The sequence below is a fragment of the Astyanax mexicanus genome, chromosome 13, assembly GCF_023375975.1.
Source record: "Astyanax mexicanus isolate ESR-SI-001 chromosome 13, AstMex3_surface, whole genome shotgun sequence".
Lineage (NCBI taxonomy): Eukaryota > Metazoa > Chordata > Actinopteri > Characiformes > Acestrorhamphidae > Astyanax > Astyanax mexicanus.
Window position 1 is genome coordinate 26794338 of NC_064420.1, and position 26244 is coordinate 26820581.

The 26244-nt window shown below is 39.9% G+C and overlaps 1 protein-coding gene across 1 annotated transcript in view; it reads right to left on the reverse strand.

The window, feature by feature from the left end:
- Positions 1–16326, reverse strand: part of soga1 (suppressor of glucose, autophagy associated 1) — a 102995-nt gene extending 86669 nt beyond the window's left edge. The window contains exons 1-2 of the mRNA XM_015607622.3: positions 15276–16326; positions 10148–10372 (exon numbers count right to left, since the gene is read on the reverse strand). Coding sequence (XP_015463108.3) covers positions 10148–10372; positions 15276–16079 — 1029 coding nt within the window. The 5' untranslated portion in view covers positions 16080–16326. The remainder of the gene's footprint in view (positions 1–10147; positions 10373–15275) is intronic.
- Positions 16327–26244: the final 9918 nt, after the last annotated feature.

Genomic DNA, 26244 nt, shown 5'->3' on the forward strand with positions numbered 1-26244 from the left:
TTTTATTTGCATATAGCAAAATAAAAACATGACATCCCTGTCAAACATAAGCCAATATAACTATTACCAATAAAAAATAACTTAAAATTAGGATAGAAGCAGAGCTTCTTAGTCTTTTGTAAACAAATTTAACAGATCAAAACAAAAGTGTTCCAACTAGGATAAAGAACACAAGAAGCCTTTATACACATAAAAGCAACAAGATTTTCCCGTCAAATAAACAAACCTATAGGCTTTATCAACTATAAATAACTTAGTTACAATATAAGCTACAAAAGTGCTTCAGCCAAAATACAACTCTTTAACATACAACATAAAAGGAACATGATATCCCCGTCAAATAAACAAACCTAAAGGATTCATAAACTTTAAATAACTTAAATAACTTACAACATAAGCTATAAAAGTGATTCAGCCAGCATAAGGAAAACATTGTATGTAGTGGAACTGATTGAGGTGGTGGAACAGATTAGATGTTTTAACGTTACCGCTGCTGGTCGGCTCCACTCTCCGGCACAATTAGCAGCAAACTGAAGTTTAGCAGACCTTCGAGAGTTGAACCAAATCCTCACCACTGAATTAGACCTCCATACTTCAATTAATCACTTGTGGAAGCGGCAGGGGCATTCATTTTGCATCAAAAATGTCCCGCGCTGGGAGCCAAGAGGACCCGCTGATGACAAAGAGGACCCGCAACTGACCGCTGACCGAGCGGACCCGTGGGCGGACCGAGCGAACCAGAGGCGGACCGAGCGGACCCGTGGGCGGACCCGAGGCTAGGCTAGGCTCGGTTCCGTTCCGTTCCACTCCAGCGCGGAACATTTCAGATGCAAACCGAGCCTACCTTAACCTTGGATCCGCTCGTGCCGGCTCCGTTTGGCTCCAGCGCGAGGCATTTTAGATGCGTAGCGGACCCGAGCCTAGCCTAGCCAAATCTAGCCTAGCCTAGCCTATCTGGCTACGTGCCTATGTGATTACGTCATCACGCACAGAGATAGTCCAGCTACGGAAGCTGATTGTGTTCAGCTGTGCGGCGAGCTGACGCCAGTAAAACGCATGTCCGTGACAGATTCTGTAAATAATACATATCGATATACCACAAAAATGATATCACCGTTATATCGCGATAAATACCGATATCGAATTATTGTCCAGGCCTACTACTATTATGATGATTTTTCACTAGCCTGATTTTTTATTTTTTTGTGCCCACCCTGGTACTTACTACCCTACATGCAGTGCATGATACGATGGAGTGCCAGCACCAAATGTTCTGCAGGGATGTTAGCTAGCACAGTTAGATCACTGTTAGTGTTTTTCCAGCAAAAGAACTCTGGTTCTTGAATCAATTCTGTCTGTTTCCACCAGATTTAATGACATCATATGTCATCAACAGAGGGCGTTGCACAGCAGCGGTAAACAGCTGCGAACGAACATTCCTTGTTACGAAACCTAAGTTTGTTGGTTTAAAATTAGATTCGCAAACCAGCATGTTGTCAGTTCCACGTTAGTGATAAAGCGCTGTGTGTGAATCATTCTTTGTCACTAAGTCACTGTTGCACTAGCAGCACACGTTATAGATCTCTCGCTGCACTTGCACTAAGTTCACAATGTTCACAATATTCAAGGAATATTCTGATTGGTTCTGCCAGAATTTGACTCAGTGTAAAATGACATTAAGCACACTTTAGTCAAAATCAAATTTTGCTATTGATACTTTTTTCAAAAAAATAGCACACAGTGTCCAGCAGCTCCCTCCACCTCTATTCTAAATGGTGTAAAACCTCTGATAGACGGTTTAAGAGGAAGATACCTGAAGGCTGGGAGGAACAGAGGAGACTAGAGATGTATGCTTTTGGTGTAGAAGTGAGAACATCATGGTTCTGTTGTTTTAAGGTGTTTAAAGGTGTTTAGAGTCGTCTGGAGTCCTGCTGTTCCCGCTCAACCACCACCTCTGCTGCAGACGACACAACTACCCAACCCCCTCTACTGCAGTCAGGCCTAATCTGTTGTGTCTGTATGCCATATCAACGACAACGGGAATCAAAGGAGGACAATTAGCCATCAAAGTAGCCCTTTTATGTGTTTGTGTGTGTGTGTGTGTGTGTGTGTGTGTGTGTATGTGTGTGTTTGCATCTGCCGCACCGCCTTGATCCTGCTTGTCAGCATCGGCCCAGCTGCCCACTCACCAAACAGTCGTTTCTAACGACTTCCCCACTGATCCTATCTATACAGGTCTGTTTGAGGACAGCCCTCACTCTCTCTCTTTCTCTCTCTTTCTTTCTCTCTCTGTCTCTCTCTCTATCTTTCTTTCACTCTCTTACTAAACGCAACCCAAACCAGCTTAGCAAAGCTCGGCTGCCCTTCGGTTAACCCCAGCTTATTCCACTTAGCCGCATAATACAGACGATTCAAGAGCGCTAAAAAGAAGTATTCACAGTATTTAATTGCCCTACATTTTCCCTAAAGCAATGTCTGGATACTGAGCCCTTAGTTTGGGCCAAAGTATTGGGACACTGGCTCGTTCAGAGTGTATCCTGCTTTTGTTTAAGTAAATGTCTCGCTGTCCAGGGAAAGCTTTCTACTAAAGTTTTGTAGAGTGCTGTGAAAACCTGATTGCTTTCAACAACAAAAACAGCAGCAGCAATAAGGTCAGGATGTTGGATGAATGATCACCACCCCAACTTATTGCAACTCCCCAAGCAAAAGTATCCAAAAGTACTGGATAGAACATCCATCCATCATTCCAGAGAACACAGTTTTACTGTTTCAAAGCTCAATGATAAGGGGATTTATACCCCTCTAGACCCTGCCTGACAGTAAGCCTTTAGGTTCATGCTTGTTTGTAAGAGACCCCTAAAAACGATGAGTTTCTTAGATTTGACCAAATTCAAAACCTCTGGACTATAATCAAGAGGAAGACGGACGATCACAAGCCATCAAACCAAGCTGAACTGCTTAAACGTTTGTGCCAGGAGTGGCATAAAGTTATCCAAAAGCAGTGTGTAAGAGGAGGTGGAGTCTGGTGGAGGAGAACATGCCAAGATGCGTGAAAACTGTGATTAAAAACGAGGGTTATTCCACCAAATATTAATTTTTGAAATTTTAATAACTTGTTTTTTTCATTTTCTGCAAATAAATGCTCGAAATTATTAATTATTAGGAATTTGGGAGAAATGTTATCTGTAGTTCATATAATAAAAGAACAATGTCCATTTTACTCAAACGTATACCTATAAATAGCAAAAGTAGAGAAACTGATTTAGAATCTGAAGTGCTCTCTTTATTTTTCCAGAGCTGTATGTCTGCTCTGTTTTACAAAGATTAGACAAGCTGGGTGTGTGCATTTGCATACATTTGTCAGCAATGAACAACCCGTAAAAACACTGCAAGACCTAGTAAAACTGGCCAAAGGTTTGAAATAACAAAAAGATGCAGAGCTTTCAGACCTTAAATAATGCAAAGAAAAGTAAAGTTTTAAGAGTTCAGAAATCAATATTTAGTGTAAAAACACAGGTTTTTAATCACAGTTTTCATGCATCTTGGCATGTTCTCCTCCACCAGTCTTTCACACTGCTTTTGGATATCTTTAAGCCACTCCTGGTGCAAAAAATTAAGCAGTTCAGCTTGGTTTGATGGCTTGTGATCATCCATCTTCCTCTTGATTATATTCCAGAGTTTTTTAATTTGGTAGAATCAAAGAAACCCATTGTTTTTAAGTGGTCTCTTATTTTTTTCCAGAGCTGTTTTTTACATATTTCTTTAACCTGGAAGATGCTAATTATCCATCAACAAAGGCACCACCTTGACTAACTGATTTTCTGAGGAAAATCAGAGTTCTTCAATACACAGGGTTTTTTTATTATGTAAACCCATATAGTGAGATTTACTTCAGAATCAGCGGCTTTGTTAGAATCCTCAGAACCCTTGCTTGGTTGTAGCATTTTTGATTCAGCACATATCTTCTTCATATCACTATTTCAAAGAATACACATTAAAATCTATACTGCAAATGCTTGCTGCACTTCTACAAAGAATTCTTGTACAAAATTTGCTTTCGTCTGCTAATCTCAGCCTGTGTTGGATTTCAGGCGACTGAGACACATGGGGTGTGTTGTTTAGTGTGCCGGGGGCCTCTTGTCACCCATCACTTGGGGCAGGTTGTGGGCCTAAAGCAGGGCTTTGTCCTGCCAGCCTGCTGGATGTTTTGGACCTGTGTGACATGTGAATGTAGCACATGGGCGATTATGCATGCGACCCTCATCGCCGTGTGTGGAATTTTGAAGGGAAAAGGGGGAGGGAGGTGCTTTTCCTGGAATTGTTTGAGGCTGAGGTGTAAGGAAGGTAGCCCTGTTACATTTCTCCTCTCTGTTTTCTCTCTCTCGCTCTCTCTCTGCATTTCGTTCTCTGGGCTCCCCTCACACTCGCCATGCCTTTATCTCCAGGATGCTGCAGCTTAAGCTGTTATCTGTGTAAACACAGAGGCAACACTGACCAAACAACATGCCTTCTCCTTTATCAAGCCCTCGCTTTATTATTCCCTCTGTTTGTGTGCATCAGGTCTGCTCCTCAGCTGTTGCTATGCAGGGACACATGGTGCCGACTGCAGATGGCTAATGAGACCTAAGATATGCAGGCGGTAGAGCTGTGCAATATGTATGAAATTAGGGTTGTCACAGTTACTTAAATTGGCTGCAATACTTCATCAAGAAACTGTCCATAGGGGCATATTCTGATGGGATCAGACTCTGATGAAGGTTTTGCCAGAAGGTGTTGTTGTATGGCAATTTTTTCTGGATACTGTTTCTCTACTGTACTGTTCAGTTACCGAATTTTTCCCACTATAAACCTTTCATTTTTCCAAAAATCATTTTTGATATTAAGGAGCAGTAAAGCCACTCCACTGAAGTACAGTGTTATGGTTTAGTTATGTAGTTTAGTTCTCCAGCACAGAGACTCGAGCAGTATTAGCATTGGCTGCTAACCATGCTAAGCGCTAGTTAGCTCTTTCACCACTCAGAGGCGATCATATCGGACTGTAGCTTGCTGCTAACCCCGGCTAGCACTACCAGAGCAGGATTAGCATTACCCGCTAACTGCACTAAGCGCAAGTTAGCTCTTTCGTTGTTCAGAGGCGAGTATATCGGACTGTAGCTTGCTGCTAACCCCTGGCAAGCACTGCTGGAGCAGCATTAGCATTACCTGCTAACAGTGCTAAGCGCTAGTCAGCTCTTTCGCCGTTCAGAGGTGAGTATATCAGAATGTAGTCTTCTGTTTATTGTGTTAAAACAAGCTATGTGAGACGAATCGCTAGCTAATACCGCCCTGGTTCACCAGAACACTCAGAGTTCCTCAGTGTAGCGCTGTCTAGCTAGCCTTAGTGGAAATCTGGAAATCTAAGCTTACTGTAAATAAATGAAAGCACTTTACTCACCCAAATAAACAGCTTTTAGGAGAAAAAACTGTGTAGAATAACATTCATCGCTCGTTTGACTTGAAAGTAATGTGCTTTATAATCCGGTGCACCATATAGTGCGCGAAATATGGTATAAATGACAGTGAAGGCACAGAATACATTTCTTTACTTTACAGTGACCATTAAGTGAACATATAATCAAGCTAGGGATGGCAAAAATGCCACAATTCAGCCAAAAAAAAGCAAATAACTGGCTGAACAAATGTATAACAATGTCTAGTGACATGCTTTTATATCTCAGTGGGTAATCCAGCTCAGGAAACAGTTAGCATTACAGGTAACCTGCTCACATGTTGTTAATTCTGTCTGTTAGCATCACGACCAACCCACTCATATACCAGTGAGACTGACTGCTGTGTCTGTTAGCATCATAGCTCCAACTCAGGCAAGCCTGTTTTCTTAGCATCTCTGCAAACCTGCTACGTTAGGCTTCCTAATTCAGGTTCAACCCTATCTAACCAGTGCAGTGCTCTTTAAGGATCGGCGATTAATCCAGCTCAGAAAAATGGCTAAAATCCACTTGTTTTATAATGAAAGTAAGTAAAAAAAATAATAATAATCAGCTTTCGACCAAATGTTTAATTTTGTTCAATTTCGGCCCTTAAGATCATGCTACATATGTAACATGAGGTCCAACTGGTTGAAGAAACGCTGGCACTTACGTTAGTTTAGGCTAAGATTAGATTTAATCTATTTTTTTTGCTATTTAAAATATGTTTCTTAGTCTTTAGCCTATCCTCAGTTAATCCCTTCAACCAGGATAAAATGATGCAATATCTTTTTTCACATCTTTTCTCACAAGTCACTCCCTGTTTCTCCCACAGTCGCACCTCCCAAAACAGCACCGAGCCCAGCTGTTCCTCTCGTCAGTGTGAGAAATAGGTCGGGGTCGGAGCATCTGAGAGCAGGAAACGGTGCTGGGCTCTTACTAACGTCCGACTCTCTCATCAGCTCTCTCAGCCCCCACTGTCCCCTTTCACTCATGACCAAGATACTGTATCATGATATCATCTGCTACTCCTCCATGGCGGAGGAGGGCGTGGGAACCGCTGTGAAACGTTGAGTTAAAAGTAAATAAAACATTAGTGTTACACTGACCCAGAGCAAGACCATGACTGGGCCATGAATGGGGTCCATTCATTTGGAGCGTACCAAATGACCACAGCTGGAGGGGTGATATTCGGTTAAGCTTTCAAGGCTACAAATGCGCTACAAATAATGACATTTGCACCCTGCATGTTACGATATTTACAAATCTAACCTCACTTAATGATTTAGCTCTGGATACACATGTTTTTTAAGTTCAAATCAAAAGATTAAAAACTTCTCAGTCCAAAACCACAGTAGCATTTTGTTAAATGCTAAATGTAAAGACTTTAGATCTATTTTCCCTTGAAGCACTTCTGGCACAAGACACAGAATGAGTGTTTTTTCTTTTTTTTCTGATGGCAGCGGCAGTCACGCTACAGCATCCAAACAAAGCTTAAAGAGCGAGTTCTCCACAGGCCGGTGTAATTTGACCTAGCAGTGGCTGGTAGCACCATCACACAATCAGCCCAGTGTTAGGACACTCCTGCTAGCGGTTAAAGAATTCAACAGACACAGTGAGTGAGTGTGAGTGTTTTCCTTCAAATCTTTTTTTTCTTTAACTCCTCTTTCCTGTGTTTAGTCTGCTCTGATAGGCCTTTCCAACTCACAAGCCCTGCCAGCTGTTCCCCGATTGGCCGAGCTGGATTTAAAATAAATGCGTGGTTAAGATCTCTTGTTTAGAAAAGACTTGGGTCCAATCCCATTTCTCATTTGTGCCCTTACTTCTTGTTTCACACTTCCTTTTCGAACTTAGAAGGAGTTGCAAGGGGAATAAGCTGAAAGTATCCACCCAACAAATGGGATTCCCCCTTAAAGAGCCACTAAACCTTAAACCATATTTCCATTTTTTCCATTATTAGCTGAAATGTGTTCATTTGAAGTAATAAAACATGCCAGTGCTGCTTAAAATTTTTATAAACATTTCCTTTTAAAAAACGCTGTTATTGTGGTAAATTCTCCCTATGGAGCGCCATGTGCTACATGTGTGGATGATGTATCACAATATGCAGATCAGTCAATCAATAATACCGCCCCCCCTTTATGTATGTGTGACCGTACACATATACATATATGCTAATTTAAACAAAATAGGGAATAGGTAAACTGTATTTTTGTGACTGTATTATTTAGTATTTTTCTAGTACAAATATTTGGGGGAAAAAAGTAGGGCAGTAATTTTTTTCAAGGTGCTAAAATGTGTAATACTGGCACTGCTTACACTTTATAGCATGAACCTCGAGTGTATTATTGCGATTATACCACAGTTCCATTATCGCTGTTTTTTAAAAGATTTCAAGTTAAATCCGATCTGTTTGGTTATAAATACTTCGCGAGTTAAAAACGTTCCATTGCTGCTCTGTTTGTAGCTGAACTGTTTGGCTGGTAAGCGCTGCATTGTTGCTAGGTTACCTGTATATGGTGGAGTAATACATGGAGAGCTTTGGTTTTAGTGCATTACCGGCTGATAATTGCACTCGTATAGCGTCTCTCAGCCAATTACACTGCAGGGTCGGAACTAACAGTGGTATAATCCACCTCTAATTCCTCAGTGATAGAGGGCTAAAATTAGCCATTTGCTAGCAAACAGCTAGCTTCTGCTCCCTTTTACAGAGAAATTATGTTTATTTGAAATGATACAATGCACTAAATGTAACTAAAATACAGTAGCATATACTAAGATATTATTTTAGGGCCATATCACCCCTAGTAGCAAGTTAAGCATTACTAAGCATTACTGCTCCTCTGCTATCAGTGCTAACAGACCAGCAGGGTTTCCTATAGAGCACTGCTAGCAGTTTGGTAAAGAATCAGTGTTCTTTATTTATTTATTTTCACGACATCTCAGGTTCTTGAAGGGCTGTCCCAATTCTTAAGGGAGCATTTATATCTTATTACTTCCCCTTTTAACTTGGTTTCAAGGGTAAATGTGACACTTGAAAACAAATGGTAGGGGTACAAATGAGAAATGGGATTTGGCCCTGCTCTCAACGAGACTTGGAAGTCACCCAGTATTAGCTTTGCAGACGAAAGGACGTATCTTCTGCCACTCGTCGGTGTAACTCTACACAACTTGGCCACATCGAATGAGGAACAGCAGCAGAAGGACTCGGCTTAAAAGGATGACATCACCGGCTAAGTTTTCCTTGCTGTCTCGAGAAAGGAAGCATTGTGTTCCTCTCGGCCACGAGACAGTAGCCTAAATATCTCGACTTGCAAAGAGGAGCACTACAATGCAGGCTCTTAAAAAGCTTTGGCAGGAATTCTGCTTCTGGCTGGATGCAGAATGTCAATCGCAGGTCATTTCACAGAATGAAACACAAGTTAAACGGCCTGAGGTGCTTTCTGTTTAAGAAAGTAAACAATTAAGTCATAGTTTCATTCAAAGGAGTGAACACACGGGGTGTCTGGTGGAAGTTTGTCACCATCAGAGAAGAATAAAGGCACATGATAATCATTCAGACTGAGGGATAGATAATACAGTCTCAGCTCTCAGCTGTGCTACTCAAATCACATGAGAAAGTAATTTACACAGAGAGAAAGGCAGCTAGACCATTGGTAAACAAACAAATGCTAAAGCTAAGTTAGCTCATCTAATGCTACTATACAGGCCCTGTAAAGCTTCTGCCTTTCAGACAATCAGACATTGTTTTCTGACCCACTAATACTCAGCAACTAATAATAATATTAATAAAAACTAATAAGACTGAGGGGTAATACCTAAAACACGGAAAATGGAATTTATTTGATAGTTAATTTTGCCTGTATAAGGAGATGAGAGCCCCTCCTAATCAGAAAATCTCAGAAAGAAAAAGAGAAAATATGTCAGTGACATAATCATAGCACAGCCTCTATGCACGCTCCCATTTGGAATCAAGAAAACAACCAAATCATTGTTTCGTTTTTTTGCTTCACTCCAAGAGAAAATGGAAAATAAGGCATTTAAAAGCTGGAAGACATTGAAATATCTAAATCTGCTTATATTTTGTGATTTATTACGTGATTTGCGTGGTGTTTGGACGCTCTGAGGAACCTAAGGAACGATAGGTTGTGTATAGAGTTGACTCATTGAGTGAATCGGTTCACGAATCAAGTTCAAATTTGAATCAATGATTCAAAATATTGTTAAAACATTGTTTGCACAGCCTCGGGGAAACTCGCTCTCACACAGGATTATACTTTAAACACAAAACGTGTGTTTTTGACAAAAAAATAAGAAACACAGCAGTTAACAAGTCACAGAAAGTTATTTTGAAATAAATTTTGAAAGAGAGCTTTTTATTGAATGTTTTCCACAATGGATTAATCCCGGATCCTCACCGGGGAGCGATAAAGCTAAAATCTTTACAAAGAGTAGGATTTATTTCTAGCTCTTCATAGTCTTATATGTTTTGGTTTATGTTTATGCTGATGTGCTAAGGCATTCTTGAGTTATTAAGATGAGAATATTACATGGTGCAAATTTTCAGTCAATTTTAGCGCATGGTGCCAAATAATAAATGGTGTATTGTATCTTTTTAATGACAAAGTATTGAGATTTTTTTCTAGTATTTGTATTCAGTGCAACACTTCCCGCTATCTCACCTTAACGTCCTGCTCCAGTGTGCGGATGAGCTCCCCGTCCACTTGACCTGTCTGGGCGACACGCAGGCTGCGTCTCTCCGCTTTGCGGAGGCGGTACTGCAGGATGCGGCAGGTCTTGTTGGCCTGGTCCAGCTGCTGTCGGAGCTCCTGCAGCTGGTACACGTCCTCCTCCATGTACATGTCCCTCATCTCCAGCATCTCGGAGCGCAGCTCATCCATCTCATCCTAAAACACAGATAGAGACAAACAGAGTGAGATTCTGACCAGAACAGACATCTATAATTTGTGATAGTTCCAAGCTCCTATGACGCTAGATGCTAAAAAATTACGCTACATGTTTTGTTCTGTGTTGCATTAATTGTGGGGGAAAACACTGCAAAGCATCTCTTAGTATAACTTAGTGTTCCTGTAAACTCCTACACCAGACCTCTAACAATATCATTCTTAACCCTGCAACTCCTAAATGCTATAACTGCATGGTTGATCATTAAATTTAACCTGAAAATGACAATATGACAATATAAACAACAGTTGCCAAAATATGTTTCCTATATGTTATATGAATAAAACTGTGTTACTTTTTATGATTTTTGAGTAATAGAACAATAAATAAATGTTGTAAACTGTTTTGAAACCAGATGCGCTCCATTATGAATAAGAGGGATATATATTTTGCTCTGGAAAAAAAATAATAGACTTCCATCCAACTTCCATGAAGCAGTGTGTGAGACTGGTGGAGGAGAACATGCCAAGATGCATAAAAACTGTGATTAGAAACCAAGGTTATTCCACCAAATATTGATTTCTGAACTCTTAAAACTTTATTAATATGAACTTGTTTTCTTTGCATTATTTGAATTCTGAAATCTTTTTTGTTTTTCTTATTTTTTGCAAATAAATGCTCTAAATTACAATATTTATATTTAGAATTTGGGGGAAATGTTGTCCGCAGTTTATAGAATAAAACAACAATGTTCATTTTACTCAAACATATAACAATAAATACCAAAATCAGAGGAACTGATTCAGAAACTGAAGTGGTCTCTTATTTTTTTCCAGAGCTGTAGATACAGTATCTCAGAAAAGTGTCACTATTATGAGTGGCCACCATTATTTTTCAGCACTGCCTTAACTCTCTTGGGCATGGAGTTCACTATAGCTTCACAGGATGCCACTGGAGTCCTCTACCACTCCTCCATGACAACATCATTAAGCTGGTGAATGTTAGAGACCTTGCGCTCTTCAACCTTATGGTTGAGGATGCCCCACAGATGCTCAATAGGGTTTAGACCAGGAGACATGCTTGGCCAGTCCTTTTCCCTTTTAGTTTCTTTATCAAGATAGGGATTGTCTTGGAAGATCGTGTGGGGTTGTTATCATGTTGGATCATGCCATGCTTTAGTATGTCACAGTGCATGTTGATCATTGACATAAACTTCAAGCTGTTATACTGTAGCTGTACATTGACTATTTTACATTGTGTCGGAGTGCCATAAAGGGGTTGGACAATGAAACTGAAACACCTGGTTTTAGACCACAATAATTTATTGTCCTGAAGGTCAGTTCTGGTGGAAACAGGAGAGTTGAGGTGCACATTGAATTCTGCCGTGATTTGGGCAGCCGTGGTTTTAAGTTTTTTTAATACAATCCGGGTTAGCACCCGAACATCCCTTTCAGACAGCTTCCTCTTGCGTCCACAGTTAATCCAGTTGGATGTGGTTCGTCCTTCTTTGTGGTATGCTGACATTACCCTGGATACCGTGGCCCTTGATATATCACAAAGACTTGCTGTCTTGGTCACAGATGCGCCAGCAAGACGTGCACCAACAATTTGTCCTCTTTTGAACTCTGGTATGTCACCCATAATGTTGTGTGCATTGCAATATTTTGAGCAAAACTGTGCTCTTACCCTGCTACCTGAACCTTCACACTCTGCTCTTACTGGTGCAATGTGCAATTAATGAAGATTGGCCACCAGGCTGCTCCAATTTAGCCATGAAACCTCCCACACTAAAATGACAGGTGTTTCAGTTTCATTGTCCAACACCTGTATATTCAGTGTTGACACATGAAGAGTTATAATAAAATATTTACAAAAAAAGTTCATTGGTAAGATGGATTACTATGACACTGAATCTGTTCTTGAGTCATGGGTGTGCAATTGTATAAAGATTTCTTCAAGTAAGGCCCAGTAAACAACTTAGGACATCCAAGTTGTGCCATAGGCTGGGCCCTTGCGAAGTTCACTGGTGAGCTGCACTAAGAAATCAGATCTATTAGTTACTCATGAGAGCCCAATTGTGCCACGAGCCTCAGTGTAATTGTGAATTGTTAAACGACTGGTCCCATCTCAATAAGGAAAAGACAGAACTTGTAGTCTAGGCGTCACATCTAGTACCTCTAGTATTCCTACTCTATATCTATACTCCTGTACTCCTTTACACTCATCCTTACGTAATAAAGCAACGTTGGAATAGCATCCCTTTCAAATCCGGCTAATCCCCTGAACCCAGCCGTTGTAATAAGGCAGCTAAAGTATTTATAAGAGTGAGTAGTGTAGTAAACAGGAGGCTGTTAATTGGCTGCTGCCGAGATGCTGTGGGCACAGGATGCCGTTCATTGGTTCCCGAGATGCGGTGGGACGCAGCGTGCGGTCACACAAGTTCTTCACTATGTAGGTCACTCACTGCAGCGAGAGTCACGTGCTGCAAGCGCGCATAAACACTGGAGTGAAAGAAAGGTGGGTGCGAGTGAACTGCAGCAGCAGCTGTATCAGCTGCAGCAGATGTGCAGCATTTGAGACACCTCACAGCTGTACAGTAAAAGAGTGTGGTAAAATAAATAAATAAATACATATAAAATACCACAGCGAAGGGTGGAAAACTAATGTCAATCAATGTATCACCTTGTTTAAGTATTTTTTATTGAGCAATATGGATTAATCAGCCAATAAGCTATCAATTACTCACAACAAGAGATCTCATCCTAATTAAGAATTAAACCCACCCAAAAATGCGCTCCCCTGATGTGCCAGTTCTGTTGGTCAATACCTGGACAGGACCACCAGCCCACCTGGATTCAGCAAAATATTAAATATGATTGTAATCTAGCTGCTCGAAGACTGTACCAGTTCTAATGATAAAGGTCTGTTTACTGCCCGCCATCAGAGCATGCTAAAAGGGCAGCTCATATATAATGCAGCGAATGCACACCTCTCTTATGATCAAATAGATCAAAATCAGTGAAGTGTTAAAGCTTCTAAATCTTGGCAATATATTAACCATCACTTGTGCAAATGCTAAATGTTCTTCAGACAGACTAAACATAGCAATAAATCTGTAATAAACCATAATAAGCACTAAAATGTTGACAGATGGTGGCAGTTGCCTGCTGAAAACACAGCTTAAGCTGGTTTCAGAAGATCTGGGCTGGTCTTTGATGGTCAAGGTGGTTGAAAAGCAGGTCATTCAAAAATACCCTCAAATAATGCAAAAAAAAATATTCATACAGTTTTAAGAGTCACAGTTGTGTAAGTAATCACAGTTTTCATGCATCTTGGCATATTTTCCTCCATCAGTCTTTCACACTGCTTTTGGATAACTTTATGCCACTCCTGGTGCAAAAAAATCAAGCAGTTCAGCTTGGTTTGATGGTTTGATCATTCATCTTCCTCTTGATTCAATTTGATAAAATTAAATAAACTCATCATTTTAAGGGGTATTCTATTTTTTTTCCAGAGCTGTATATGATGCATTTGATGTTGTTCATGCTTAACCATGCTTGGCGACCATAGTTGTTTTGCTGGCCATTTTGATTGACCTGCTCTGCTTAAAAAAGGTTCAGCTGGTCATCCAGAGAAAACATACCTTACAACCCAGCATAGGGTATTTTTTCTCCAGTTGACCAGGTGGTCTTGAGCTGAATTTCTTAGCAGGGTGGTCATTTGGCTTGGTTATGCTGGTCAGACTAATCAACCAGCTTGGCCTAACTGGTTATGCTTGTTAAACTAGGCCACGTTTGAAGGTTGATCATGCTTGTAGACCAGATAAAACATCAAACTCAAATGAAAACATACACTATACTGGTCAAAATATAAGCTGGTCACCTTCACTGGCCTGACCAACTGGCCATGCTGTTTTTATGAGCAAATTATATGGCTATGGTAGTAAAACAAAAGTGGCTAGGTTGTTAAATAAAAAGACTAGCAGGCTACTAGGCATCCACACATCAATAACAATAACAGCAGGTTAACGTTTAAATTTCAGTTGTAATATATAACAGTGAGCTAATAATGATACAAATAGGCTACTATTTAGTGTAACATTTTTTAATAAGTATAAAAGTGAGTTTCCATTTATCCTATTTTTTAAACTACCTATATCGCTCACATTTGACTTGTTTTTATCTCTTTAGCAATACTGTATGTTTGCATTTGTCTTATTTTTATATGTTTACCATAATTCTGCCTTCAAATGCAGCTTGTTTTTTGGTTTAATTAGCAAAAAGTTGAGTTTCCATTTAACCCCTTTTTATCTATTTAGCATAATATCGTGTAATTAGCATAATATCGTGTAATGGTGCCTTCACATGTAAACATATTTTTTATCTTTTTATCAGAACTATGTGTTTAATTAACCTATTGTTGTATCTATTTAGCATAAAGGTCATTTTCCATTTAACCTATATTTATCTATTCCGCAAAACTGTAACGTTTGTTAACTACGTTCGCATTTAGCGTATTTATAGCGTGTTTATGACATAATGCTGCATTCAAATGCAGTTTATTTTGTTTACTCTATTTAGGTTAGCATAAATGTGAGTTTCCATTTAACCCATTGTATCTATTTAGCATAACTACGTTTGCATTTAGCTTATGTTTTCTGTTTAACATAACGTAGCCATTTTTTTATCTATTTAACATAAAGGTGAGCTTACATTTTACCCATTTTTGTCTATTTAGCATAACCGTAGGTTTGTATTTAGCTTATTTATAGCGTGTTTAACATAATGGTGCGTTCACATGTAGCATATTTTTATCTATTTAACATAACTATGTGTTTTGATAAGCAGGTAACCTATGTTTATCAAGGTGTTTAGTTAGCAGGAAGGTGCTGAACTTTCTCCTGACCTTCAGATAGTCGTTTTCTGAGCGCAGCTCCTCGATTTCTCTCAGATACTCCTCATGAACCCCGTCTGTGAGCTCCTCGGTCAGGTCAGAGAAGGCGAGCGAGGTGCTGGCAGCCACGCGGCTCTCCAGGGAGGCGAGTGAGCGCTCGTCCGCGGGCGACACGCTCTCCTCTCCGGCTTCCACGCCCGAGGAGAGCCGCTCCCCTCCGTCGCTCCTGAGTCGCCGCTCTCCGGCCGCTCCTCCGCGGCTGCTGGTCTCCGTGTCGCTGCTCAGAGCGTCTGCGCTGACCCGGTGCTCCTCGGAGGCGCAGTCCGACAACTCCGAGCTGCTGTCCGTGGCCGACAGTTTGCCCGGCGCGCAGCCGGAGTCTTTGCTGAGCTCGTCGGATGCGGCGCTGGCGTCCGACGTCTTCCTCCGGTTCAGCTTGGCGCTGCTTCTCGCCGCCGCTACCGAGGAGGGCTGCCCGCCTCTTCCCGCCGCCTTCCCCTTCTCCCCCTTGGGCTCCCTGCCCGCGCCGGGGCTGCGGCGAGACACGCGGGAGCCGATGTGGATGGCGCCCGGCTTCACGCTGAGCGCCGGAGCGCCGATGCCCCCGCGGATCTTGGTCAGCGACCAGCCGGGCACGTCCCGCGGTCTGGCGGGAGACGGGGCGCGGTGCAGCTTCTTCTTCTCGCCGGCGGGAGGCTGAGCGCCGCCTTCACCGCCTCCGCTGCGGGTCCCGCTTTCCATGGTGCTGCTCCTCTTTCCCTGGGGCGAGGAGGCGCAGTGGGTGGGAGAACCGGGGTCAGCCTTTGTCTTGGTCATTCATTCCGCTTTGGAGCTACGGTTCAAAGAGAAATCAGACCCCCACAAGAAGTTTAACACGAAGTTATCTAAAGAAACAGCGAGATGAATCGGTTCCAAATCCGTGTTGTTGTCCAAAACTGATTAAAAACCGGTTTAAATCCAAAGCGAGCTTTGTTTCTCCAGTTCTTTCAGTTCCTCAGCTCACCCGTCCACACAACCCACCCTCTCTCCGCTTCTCTACAATACTGAGTGAGCGGAGACTGAGCTGGAGGGAGATGTTTCTTCTCCCCGCCCAGATAGAATAGCGGCTCTGAGGAGGAGGAGGAGGACTCCCAAAACCCAGCTCCATCCACAGCTCGCTGCTGCCACCACCGGCTTCAGGAGAGCAGCAAAGCTAGCAGGAGTCTGGAATTCAGACTCAGTAGACTCACTAGATAATTTCACTGTGATTTATGTGCCTAAATGAATGGTTATGTGAAAATATAATTAGTTCACACAGATTTTATTTATGCTGCAAAATGTGGTGTGAATTTTTTATGCTATGCTAAGTTATGAGGCTAAATTTTGTTAGCAAGCTAAAAACACTACCCTGCTAAAACAGTATCACTTTAGGGTGGTCAAGCTGATTAAGATTGTTGACCTGTTTATCTTTTGAACAGCATAGGGTATGTTTTTGTTGCACTTGATGGTTTAGATCCCTAGAACCTTATCGTGCTTGTCATGTCGGTATTGGTTGATTTGAATTTGTTTTATGATTAAAAATTACATTATGTACAATAAACAACAGGCATTACACAAACCAGTCACTAAGCACTAAGGCTTATTTCCATTGTGCTACTCTAAGTATATGATGGTTGTCCAGATTGGTCTTGCTGGCCATGGCTGGTTGGCTAGCATGGTATTTTTTGGTCTAATGCTGGATTGCCATGGTCAAGCTTGGTCATATTAGCTGTTTACCTTAGTTGTTTAGATTAGCTCAACTAATCTATAGTTGTCAACCAGTTTAACCATCTTGAGCTGACAAAACTGTTGTTTTTCTGTTGTCTTGGCCAGCAAAGCAAAGCTGATTGACCAACATGACAAAAAATAAGAATGACCAAGCATGACAACTAGAATGACCAAGCATGACCAAATCAAATGCAACCAATGCTATACTAGTCAATTGCTGGTTAACCAGCTTGTTTAACAGTGTAGCTTTTTTTTTAACCACCTCACCCACTAAAATCCAAAACCCAGATCACTATATAGAGAAATATTATTAGAGACAAAAATGAAACGACAATTCAGCCTCTATGAAGAAAAAGGGTGTAAGCAATATTATCTTTGATTAATACACTGCTTGGCCAAAAACAAAAAGTTGCCATTTGTATTTAACTAAGCATAAGATCTGGGGTTGCTGCAATTAGTCAGGTCTAGGTTCAGCAACAGTATGTGCTCAAAGAATGAGGTCAGCTGACTGCCTCAATATACTGAATATAGACCAGGTTATTCCATCAATGTTTTTTTTCCTTCCTGATGGCACGCACATATTGATGGCAAAATGACAATGCCAGATTTCATGGGACTGGAATTGTGAAAGAGTGGTTTACGGAGCATGAGATCATCATTTTGACACATGGATTGTTCACCAGAAAGTCCAGACCTCAACCCCATGTGCTGGAGAAGGCTTTGTGCAGCAGTCAGACTCTACCATCATCAATGCAAGATCTTGCTGAAACATTAATGCAAAGCTAAATTGAAATAAATCTTATGACATTGCAGAAGCTTATCAAAACAATAACACAGTGAATGTGTGCTGCAATCAAAGCTAAAGGCGGAAATATTAGAGTGTGTGACCTTTTTTTGGTCAGGCACTGTATGTAAGCCTTACTCTTATTATTTATGCAAGGCATTATTTTAGTTGTGTGCATGGACTGACAGATCAGTGGCCTTGCATGCTTTCCAAGCTCACAATGGTTGGGCTATTTCTCTAAACATGCTGCATTCTTTCTTCTGCCATCTCTACAGTAGGCTACATATCCTTGCAAAAACCTTGAGTTGGCATCTGTTCCACATCAGGATCAATATGCATTCATAAGGCAGTCTATGCAGTAAATGTTTAGAAGCTTGTTGCGGCAGGGAAACATTTAGAAAGTAGGCCAAAAAAAGGCATCCCACGACTTTATCATTTTCCCAGGCTCCGTAATTAGCTTTTAATGGCTGCTTAATTCAAAAGCTTAGGCTCATACTTAAGCCCTGGCAGTGCTACTGTGCAGCTCTGCAGGGATCCTCATGCAGGAAGAGCCCTAGAGCGTAACTAAAGCATATCGGTAATGAGATCATACACCATAACAGCTCAATTCATTGCAGGAACAATGACTGCTGTCTCGGTTTGAGCTATTCTGTGTTTCATGTTTTACTGTCTGAAGGTTTTTTTGTACAGTTCTTTAGGAGCTTTGGACAAGAAAATAATTAAAAGATAGCCTATTTTATCCATCAACCAATCCAGGTATCCAACCATCTACACATTTACCCAATTATCTATCTACCTGCGAAGGCAATCTGGGTATCTCTGGGTATCTGACGGGGATGTCGAGTCTGTTTCTCAGTATATTCTTATTCATTTACTAGGTGTTTCTTCAGGTTTTTGATGGCTTTATGCTATTGAACACTGTGGACACTGCCTATTATTAGTGAAATGGGAGCAAGCCTAGCCCCTTAAATTATAATAAAGCGTGTGCTTGTGGGAATAATTTAGTATTAAGTATTATTTTAAAGATAGAAGATCCTATGTATTGTACATGAACATACAATACTGTGCAAAAATCAGAGAATGCTTGTTTATTTATGTTAGTATGTCTACTTTATCTTGTTTTAAAAATCAACATCCTTCGGTTCTTCTAGGCAGCTACTTAACACTCAGCATTAAAAGGCGCCATGTCAGACTGCCATTGGCTGCATAGAATCATCATATCTTAGACTATTTGCAATGATAACAGCATAGCATTTAGCCTGCTGCTAATGGTGCAGAAGTGATGCTGGACAAGGCCAGAGGTCAGCACACTGATAATGTTCCTGTTGTTATAGATTTTCACATATATCAAGGAATAAGCTAGCGTAAAGGGTGCCATAACTATGGAAGCACATTCCCACTACCTAAAATAAAACATTAAACGCAGAATATATTTTTCCTCTTTATTAAGTGAATAGTTTTCTCATATTTTGAAATATTCTCTCATTATTTTGAGATATTATCTAATTATTATGAGATGCTATCATTATTTTGAGATACTACATCATTATTTTGAGATTTTATCTCATTATTTTGAGATTCCATCTCATTATTATCAGATGCTATAATTATTTTGAGATACTAAGGCATTACTTTGAGATACTATCTCACTATTTTGGGACACTAAGTAATTATTTTGAAATGCTATCTCATTATTTTGAGGAACTAAGTAATTATTTTGAAATACTACTTCATTATTCTGAGATACTATGTCATTATTTTGACATACTCTCTTATTATTTTGAGATACTTTGTCATTATTTTGAGATGCTATCTCGTTATTTTGAGATACTACATCATTATTTTAAGATGCTATCTCATTATTTTGAGATGCTATCTTATTATTTTGAGATGCTCTGTCAATTATTTTGAGATATAATGTCATTATTTTGAGCTATTATCTTATGATTTTGAGATACTATGTCATTATTTTGAGAAAGTAAGGCATTATTTTGAGATACTATGTAATTATTTTGAGATATAACATCACTATTTTGAGATGCCATCTTATTATTTTGAGATACTATGTAATTATTTTGAGTTATTATCTCATTATTCTGAGATACTATGTAATTAGTTTGAGCTATTATATCTTTATTTTGAGATGCTATGTCATTATTTTGAGATACTAAGTGGTTATTTAAAGATGTTTTTTGCTAATCTGCTAGTATCTCAAAACAGTAACATTGTATCTCAAAATAATAATACTAATGCAATATACTTAATAATAAGAAAATTATTTTAGGAATGGGTTTCCATACATAACTGCCAGGCCATTTGAAATTGCCTCTTCTGGGCCATAACTGATGCCCAGAAATCAGGAGACGGACATAGGAACTGGAGACCTGAGCTCTTTCCTCAGGCTATAATCTAATAAAGATATGACACTGAACAGAAATGAAGGTCAAGTCGAAGAGTACATTCTCATTGGATTCCTAGAAAGGCATTCCTAAGGAGCAATTTGACTGCATATGACCTTCAGGAAAATTGCAATAAGAAATATTTTAAAGTGGTTTACAAAATGGGGTTACAAATCTCACTTTTTTTCTTTTATCAGAAGGTATCTGCAATGAGTCCACCTGCTCTCCAAAAACATTTAGGCTACGTATACATTACCAGGCTAAAGTGACTCAAATCAGATTTTTTGCTCAGTGTGGCTCAGATCAGATTTTTTTCATGGTGTGAACGTGCTAAATCTTCTTTAAATCAGATATGAGTCACTTTCTTATGTGGTCCTAAATCGGATACACAACCGATTCATGGACATGTGACATGAATGTGAACGGCCAAATCGGAATTCATGTGTTTTTACGGATGCGCTACATGCTTCTCTCTCGTACCCACACATCTCTTGGTGCAGCTGTTTAGCTATAGCTGTGAAAACAGCAAAAGCAAACCACCTGGCATTTTTTCTCCTCCTCGACCTGAGCATGTACTTCAGACCAGCTGTTTACTCTCCACTCCAGCAAAAGATGCTCCACATATGAGCTGCTAACGCATCAATTTCCCTTTATGAAGCTACGAGTCGTCTCTCAAATATGTTTCAGGGACATATTTATTCACATTACACACAGATATAGGTAACTTACATATGTGAATGTGAGCCGTCAAGATAGCCAAATCTGATCTGAGCAAAAAAAACGAATTTAAGCTATGTGGCTTGTAATCTGAACGTAGCCTTAGTCACAAAAGTGGAATCGTAACATAACTATACATTCAAAACAGGTTATTTTTAAAGATTAGGGTGTTTTCATCAATATTGTTAATTAGGTCTAGTTTAAATCAGTAAAAGCATTTGTAAATTTAGAGAATTTACTTTTTGGTTTGGTTTGTTTTCACACAGTCATGCACAGTCATGATGGCTGCCCACTGCTCTGGGCATGTGTGCTCACTGTAAGTTTGTGCTTACTGTTTGTATGTGTGTGCTTACTGCACAGATGGAATAAAGGCAGAGGTCAAATGATATATGAGCTTCCAGTTACATAGACATAGTTAATATATGTCTTATATTGTTCTGTAATGTGTGATAACACTTCAAATCAACCTATATTGTACCCACATTACATCAGTTATCCAACAGAGAACTAAAGGACATAATTCTGTAGTTATGTAACTAGATGTTGAGGGAAGGTTATTTTCTAATATGGAGTAAGCTAGGACATGGGTATGGGTTTTACTGTATGTAGTAGCACAAGTTCAAGCAGAATAGGCTTTCGTCCTTTTCTTTATTCCCACAGCAGACAGGAACATTTTTCAGGAACATTTTACTGCAGGGTACCATTCAAAAAGTGTCAGATTCAATAAAGGCTGCTTTTGTCAAAGGCAATGTCAAGTTGACACTAAACATTTTCAACAAGTGACACAGATTTCCTCTGACAATAGACTGTCATGAAATGATGCAGCCCGTTATGACAATACGATTTGTAGCTCATTTTGTTCCTGGTATGTAAGTGAAATAACTGATTATGTGACAATTTTTCAAACGAGGCTGCAAAATGAAACAACCTAAGCATTAATAACGTGTCAACTCTGTGGTATATCACGATCACTATAACCGTTATTGCTCTTTAATGATAGATATATTTACAGTATATTTTCCCTAGCCTAGCCATAATGTTCGCAGGTCAGGTTCACTCATGTTTAGCCATGTTTTACCTACACAAATATAGTTAACCGCTTAATATCTGCTTAGTATCTCACAAAAGGGAGTTCACCCCTCACATTTTTGTAAATATTGTATTATATATTTCATGGGACAAAACTGAAGGCATGACACTTTGATGCAATGTAAAGTAGTCAGTGTACAGCTACAGTATAACAATGTAAATTTGCGTGGCTCTGAGTGGTCCAGCGGGCTAAGCGCTGCCACTATGATCAGGAGATTGCCTGTTTAAATCCTGTTCATGTAGCTTGCCATTGGCTACTGGAGCCCTAAGAGAGCACAATTGGCCTTGCTTTCTCTTTGGGTGAGTAGATGGTGCTCTTTCCCCTCATCAATCCAAAGGGTGATGTCTGCAGCACAAGGCGTCTGTGAGCTGATGTATCAGAACCGAGTGGCTGCGCTTTCCTCCGAGCACACTGGCTACAAAAACCCTGAGCAGTTCAAAAACCCTATCACTAGTGATAGGTGGAGTCGTAAATTGTAAATTGGGGAGAAAATGGCAAAAAAATTCTAAATTTGTTGTGCCCTCAAAATAACTCCAAATAAAAAAGAAAGATACACGACTAAATCAAAATCTCTCGTCTCAGATGTGAAGGGGGAACAGGGCTGTTACATTGGTGTTTTGGGTTTATTTATTCTCTCATACTAGCCACTTCCCTACTAGCCCACCGCGCTCGGCAAAACCAGCGAGCTGTTTGGCGGTTTCACCTGAAAGGCAGAACTTTATCCATGAACTGGCTCTGTGATTGGCGTTAGGAGATTTTCCATTCACACACGGCCAGTGGCCTGTCTCCTTATTAATAATAATATAGCTGAGCTGAGCGAAACGATTCGGTGCTGGTGGAAAATTATTCGGGGCTAAAGCCCCGGAAGCCCAGGCCAGGCGACGCCCCTGGTAATTGGCCATGTAAATAAAAAGAAACTGGAATAAAAATTAGAAATATATATATTTTTTAAATATTCAATCAATCAATCAACCTTTATTTTACTCGAAAGTACATTGAGGGGAAACCCTCATTTTCAATGCAGTCGAGCTTTTACAAATACAGGGATTGACATGACAGAACATAATGACTACATTTGAACATTTTAATGGAACAGTCAATAAAAGATAAAAATAGATTTAAAAAAATAAAAAATAAATAAATAAAATAAAATAATAATAATAATAAAAAAGTTGGTTTAATTGATAAGAAAATCGAATCAAAAGAAGATAAGGTTAATGCAACAAAAAAGAAAACTACATTTTACATAGTACAATAAAAATAATAATAATAAAATAATAATAATAGTAATTTATGAAAGTAATCAAAATAGGTTGAAAGCAATAATACACAAATATAAAAAAAAATAATGAAAGACGTAAAAAGGAAATATAGAACTAAGAGACAAACTAAAATAAAAAAATAAAAGTAAGCTAAAAGCAGATTTTCCCAGTTCACTAAAAACTCTTGGAACCTGACAGCTGATCCAATCACTACAAATAGTCTGATAATAACACTTCGGGCACAATTATGCTATTTTCACGTAGGTCTGTACCATAGATATCTTATACGTACATGTATGTATATGATGTCTATGGGTCTGTACTCACTTTTGTTGCCAGCAGTTTAGACATTAATGGCTGCGCGTTAAAATTGCAGAAATTGCAAAAACTAGTGTTTTTGATAAAGCACTTTCCCTCCACCTAGTGGCTGTTTGAGGAAAGTACACACTTCACAGCTAAATTCCCACACAGGCATCAACTACAGTTCAGAGGTGGCTAGAGCTGCATTATGATGATAGTTAGTCGTCCTTAACTAAAATGTATTTTTTTTTTTTATAGCCATCAATGAATGCTACACCACTGCTGAGATTTAAAAGTATCTTCTGTTTTTGGTCAGAATTACAGACTAAGCCAGGGTTTCCTGTGAGGCAGTGTGTGAGTGTCAGTAGGGAAAGGGCAGAGCGGGATCTTGCCTGTGAAGAGGGACAAAGCCATGCTGTGGAGAGGCAGTGGGTGTAATTGGCGTGTTTAATGCCGGATGAAAGACTCTCTTCTCTTTGCCCTGTGTTCCTCAAGCTCCGGCTCTTTCCACGGCCATAAACTTCTGGAGCGCTGCCTCGCTGACCACAGCGATTATTAATTATGAACTAATGGCGTGCTGAATAGCAGGAGAGTTTTGTGAGTTTTTTTTTCTCTCTGTAAATAATGTACCACTGGACTTGTAATCAGACCATTCTGTTCTGAAGAACTGATTAGAGACTCTGTATTGTAGTGTCACTGGGGCAGAGTATCGAAGCATTCCCTTGTGAAAAGGAAGTATACTTAAAAGCATTAAAAGTATGTTCAGATTAGGTAAAGAATACTAAAAGTAAAAAAGTGTCATTTTAATATACATATACTTATGATAGCACACATTAAATGTACTTTCTCTGTATATTTCCTTTTTTTTTATATAATTTTATTTCAAATTTTTCCCATTTTCTACCCAATTTACATGGCCAATTACCCAACCCACTCATTAGGACCCCCCCCCCCCCCCCCCCCCCCCCCAATCACTAGTAATGCCCCAACACACCAGGAGGGTGAAGACTAACACATGCTTCCTCCGATACATGTGAAGTCAGACACCGCTTCTGTTCGAGCTGCTGCTGATGCAGCATTGCTGAGCAGCATCACAGTGCACATGGAGGAAAGCGCGGCGACTCGGTTCTGGTACATCAGCTCACAGACGCCCTGTGCTGTGGACATCACCCTAGGAGTGATGTGGGGAGAGAGCGCCATCTACCCACCCAGAGGGAGCAGGGCCAATTTTGCTCCCTCTGAGCGCCAGCAGCTTGATTGCAAAGCTGCATGAGCGGGGGTTCGAACCTGCGACCTCCTGCTCATAGTGGAAGCGCTATAGACTGCTGGACCACTCGGTGTTCTCTGTATATTTCTTTATTTCCATAAAAGGTACTTTTAAGAAATATACATTTTTTTCACATATTTTTGTGTTGTTCCAATAAAAACCAAGGAAATAAACAAGTGTATAAAATAATGTGTAATTGCAATAATTTTCTGGGAGAAAGAAGAATTTCAGAGGTGACAACACTTTCAGCCATAACTGTACTTTGCATAAAAGCACATTTTTGCAAGTTTAATAGTGAAATAAAACATATGGTAACATATAAAATCAGACTTTCAGTTTAGAGTACTTCGTAGAGTACTTTTTTCCATTCAAACAGATAGGCGGCTGGTCTTTTCTGAGTGAGTGGATAAAACTGCACAGTTTCCAACTGGCTTTGCAAAGATGGCTGCCGAGTGAACTGACTTGCCTATAAACTTGACTTTGGAGCAACTTGTCACATGTCAGTGTGAACGCAGGGTTAGAGCAGTGGTCTAATGTATAAAATTAAGTTTATATAAATTGTATGCTATCGATTTAAGATGCGAGAATGCTCTAGCCAATTTTCCCAATCTTTGGACGAAGAATTGCAGAACTTTGATCCCAGATCTCAGAACCCCATTTCATTCCTACCCTTGTAAAAAGGAAATTTACTTAAGAGCATTAAAGTATGTTTAAATTAGATAAAGAATACTAAAATACACATTAAATATACTGTTTCTGTATTTCCATAAAATGTATTTTTAAAGCAATATGCTTTAAATTATGTATAAATATGTATGTAAATATATATAGTGGCGTTAAATACTGCTAAAAGTGCACTTTAGTGTATTTTTTCCCAGTGTAATTAAGGTGTACACAATATGTGCATCAATACGCAAAGTAGAACATTTACAATATACAGGGGTTGGACAATGAAACTGAAACACCTGGTTTTAGACCACAATAATTTATTGTCTCAATGGACAGTTCTGTTGGAAACAGGAGAGTTGAGGTGCACATTGAATTCTGCCGTGATTTGGGAGCCGTGGTTTTATGTTTTTTGGATACAATCCGGGTTAGCACCCGGACATCCCTTTTCAGACAGCTTCCTCTTACGTCCACAGTTAATCCTGTTGGATGTGGTTGGTCCTTCTTGGTGGTATGCTGACATTACCCTGGATACCGTGGCTCTTGATACATCACAAAGACTTGCTGTCTTGGTCACAGATGCGCCAGCAAGACGCGCACCAACAATTTGTCCTCTTTTGAACTCTGGTGTGTCACCCATAATGTTGTGTGCATTGCAATATTTTGAGCATATTTTGTGCTCTTACCCTGCTAATTGAACCTTCACACTCTGCTATTACTGGTGCAATAATGTGCAATTAATAAAGATTG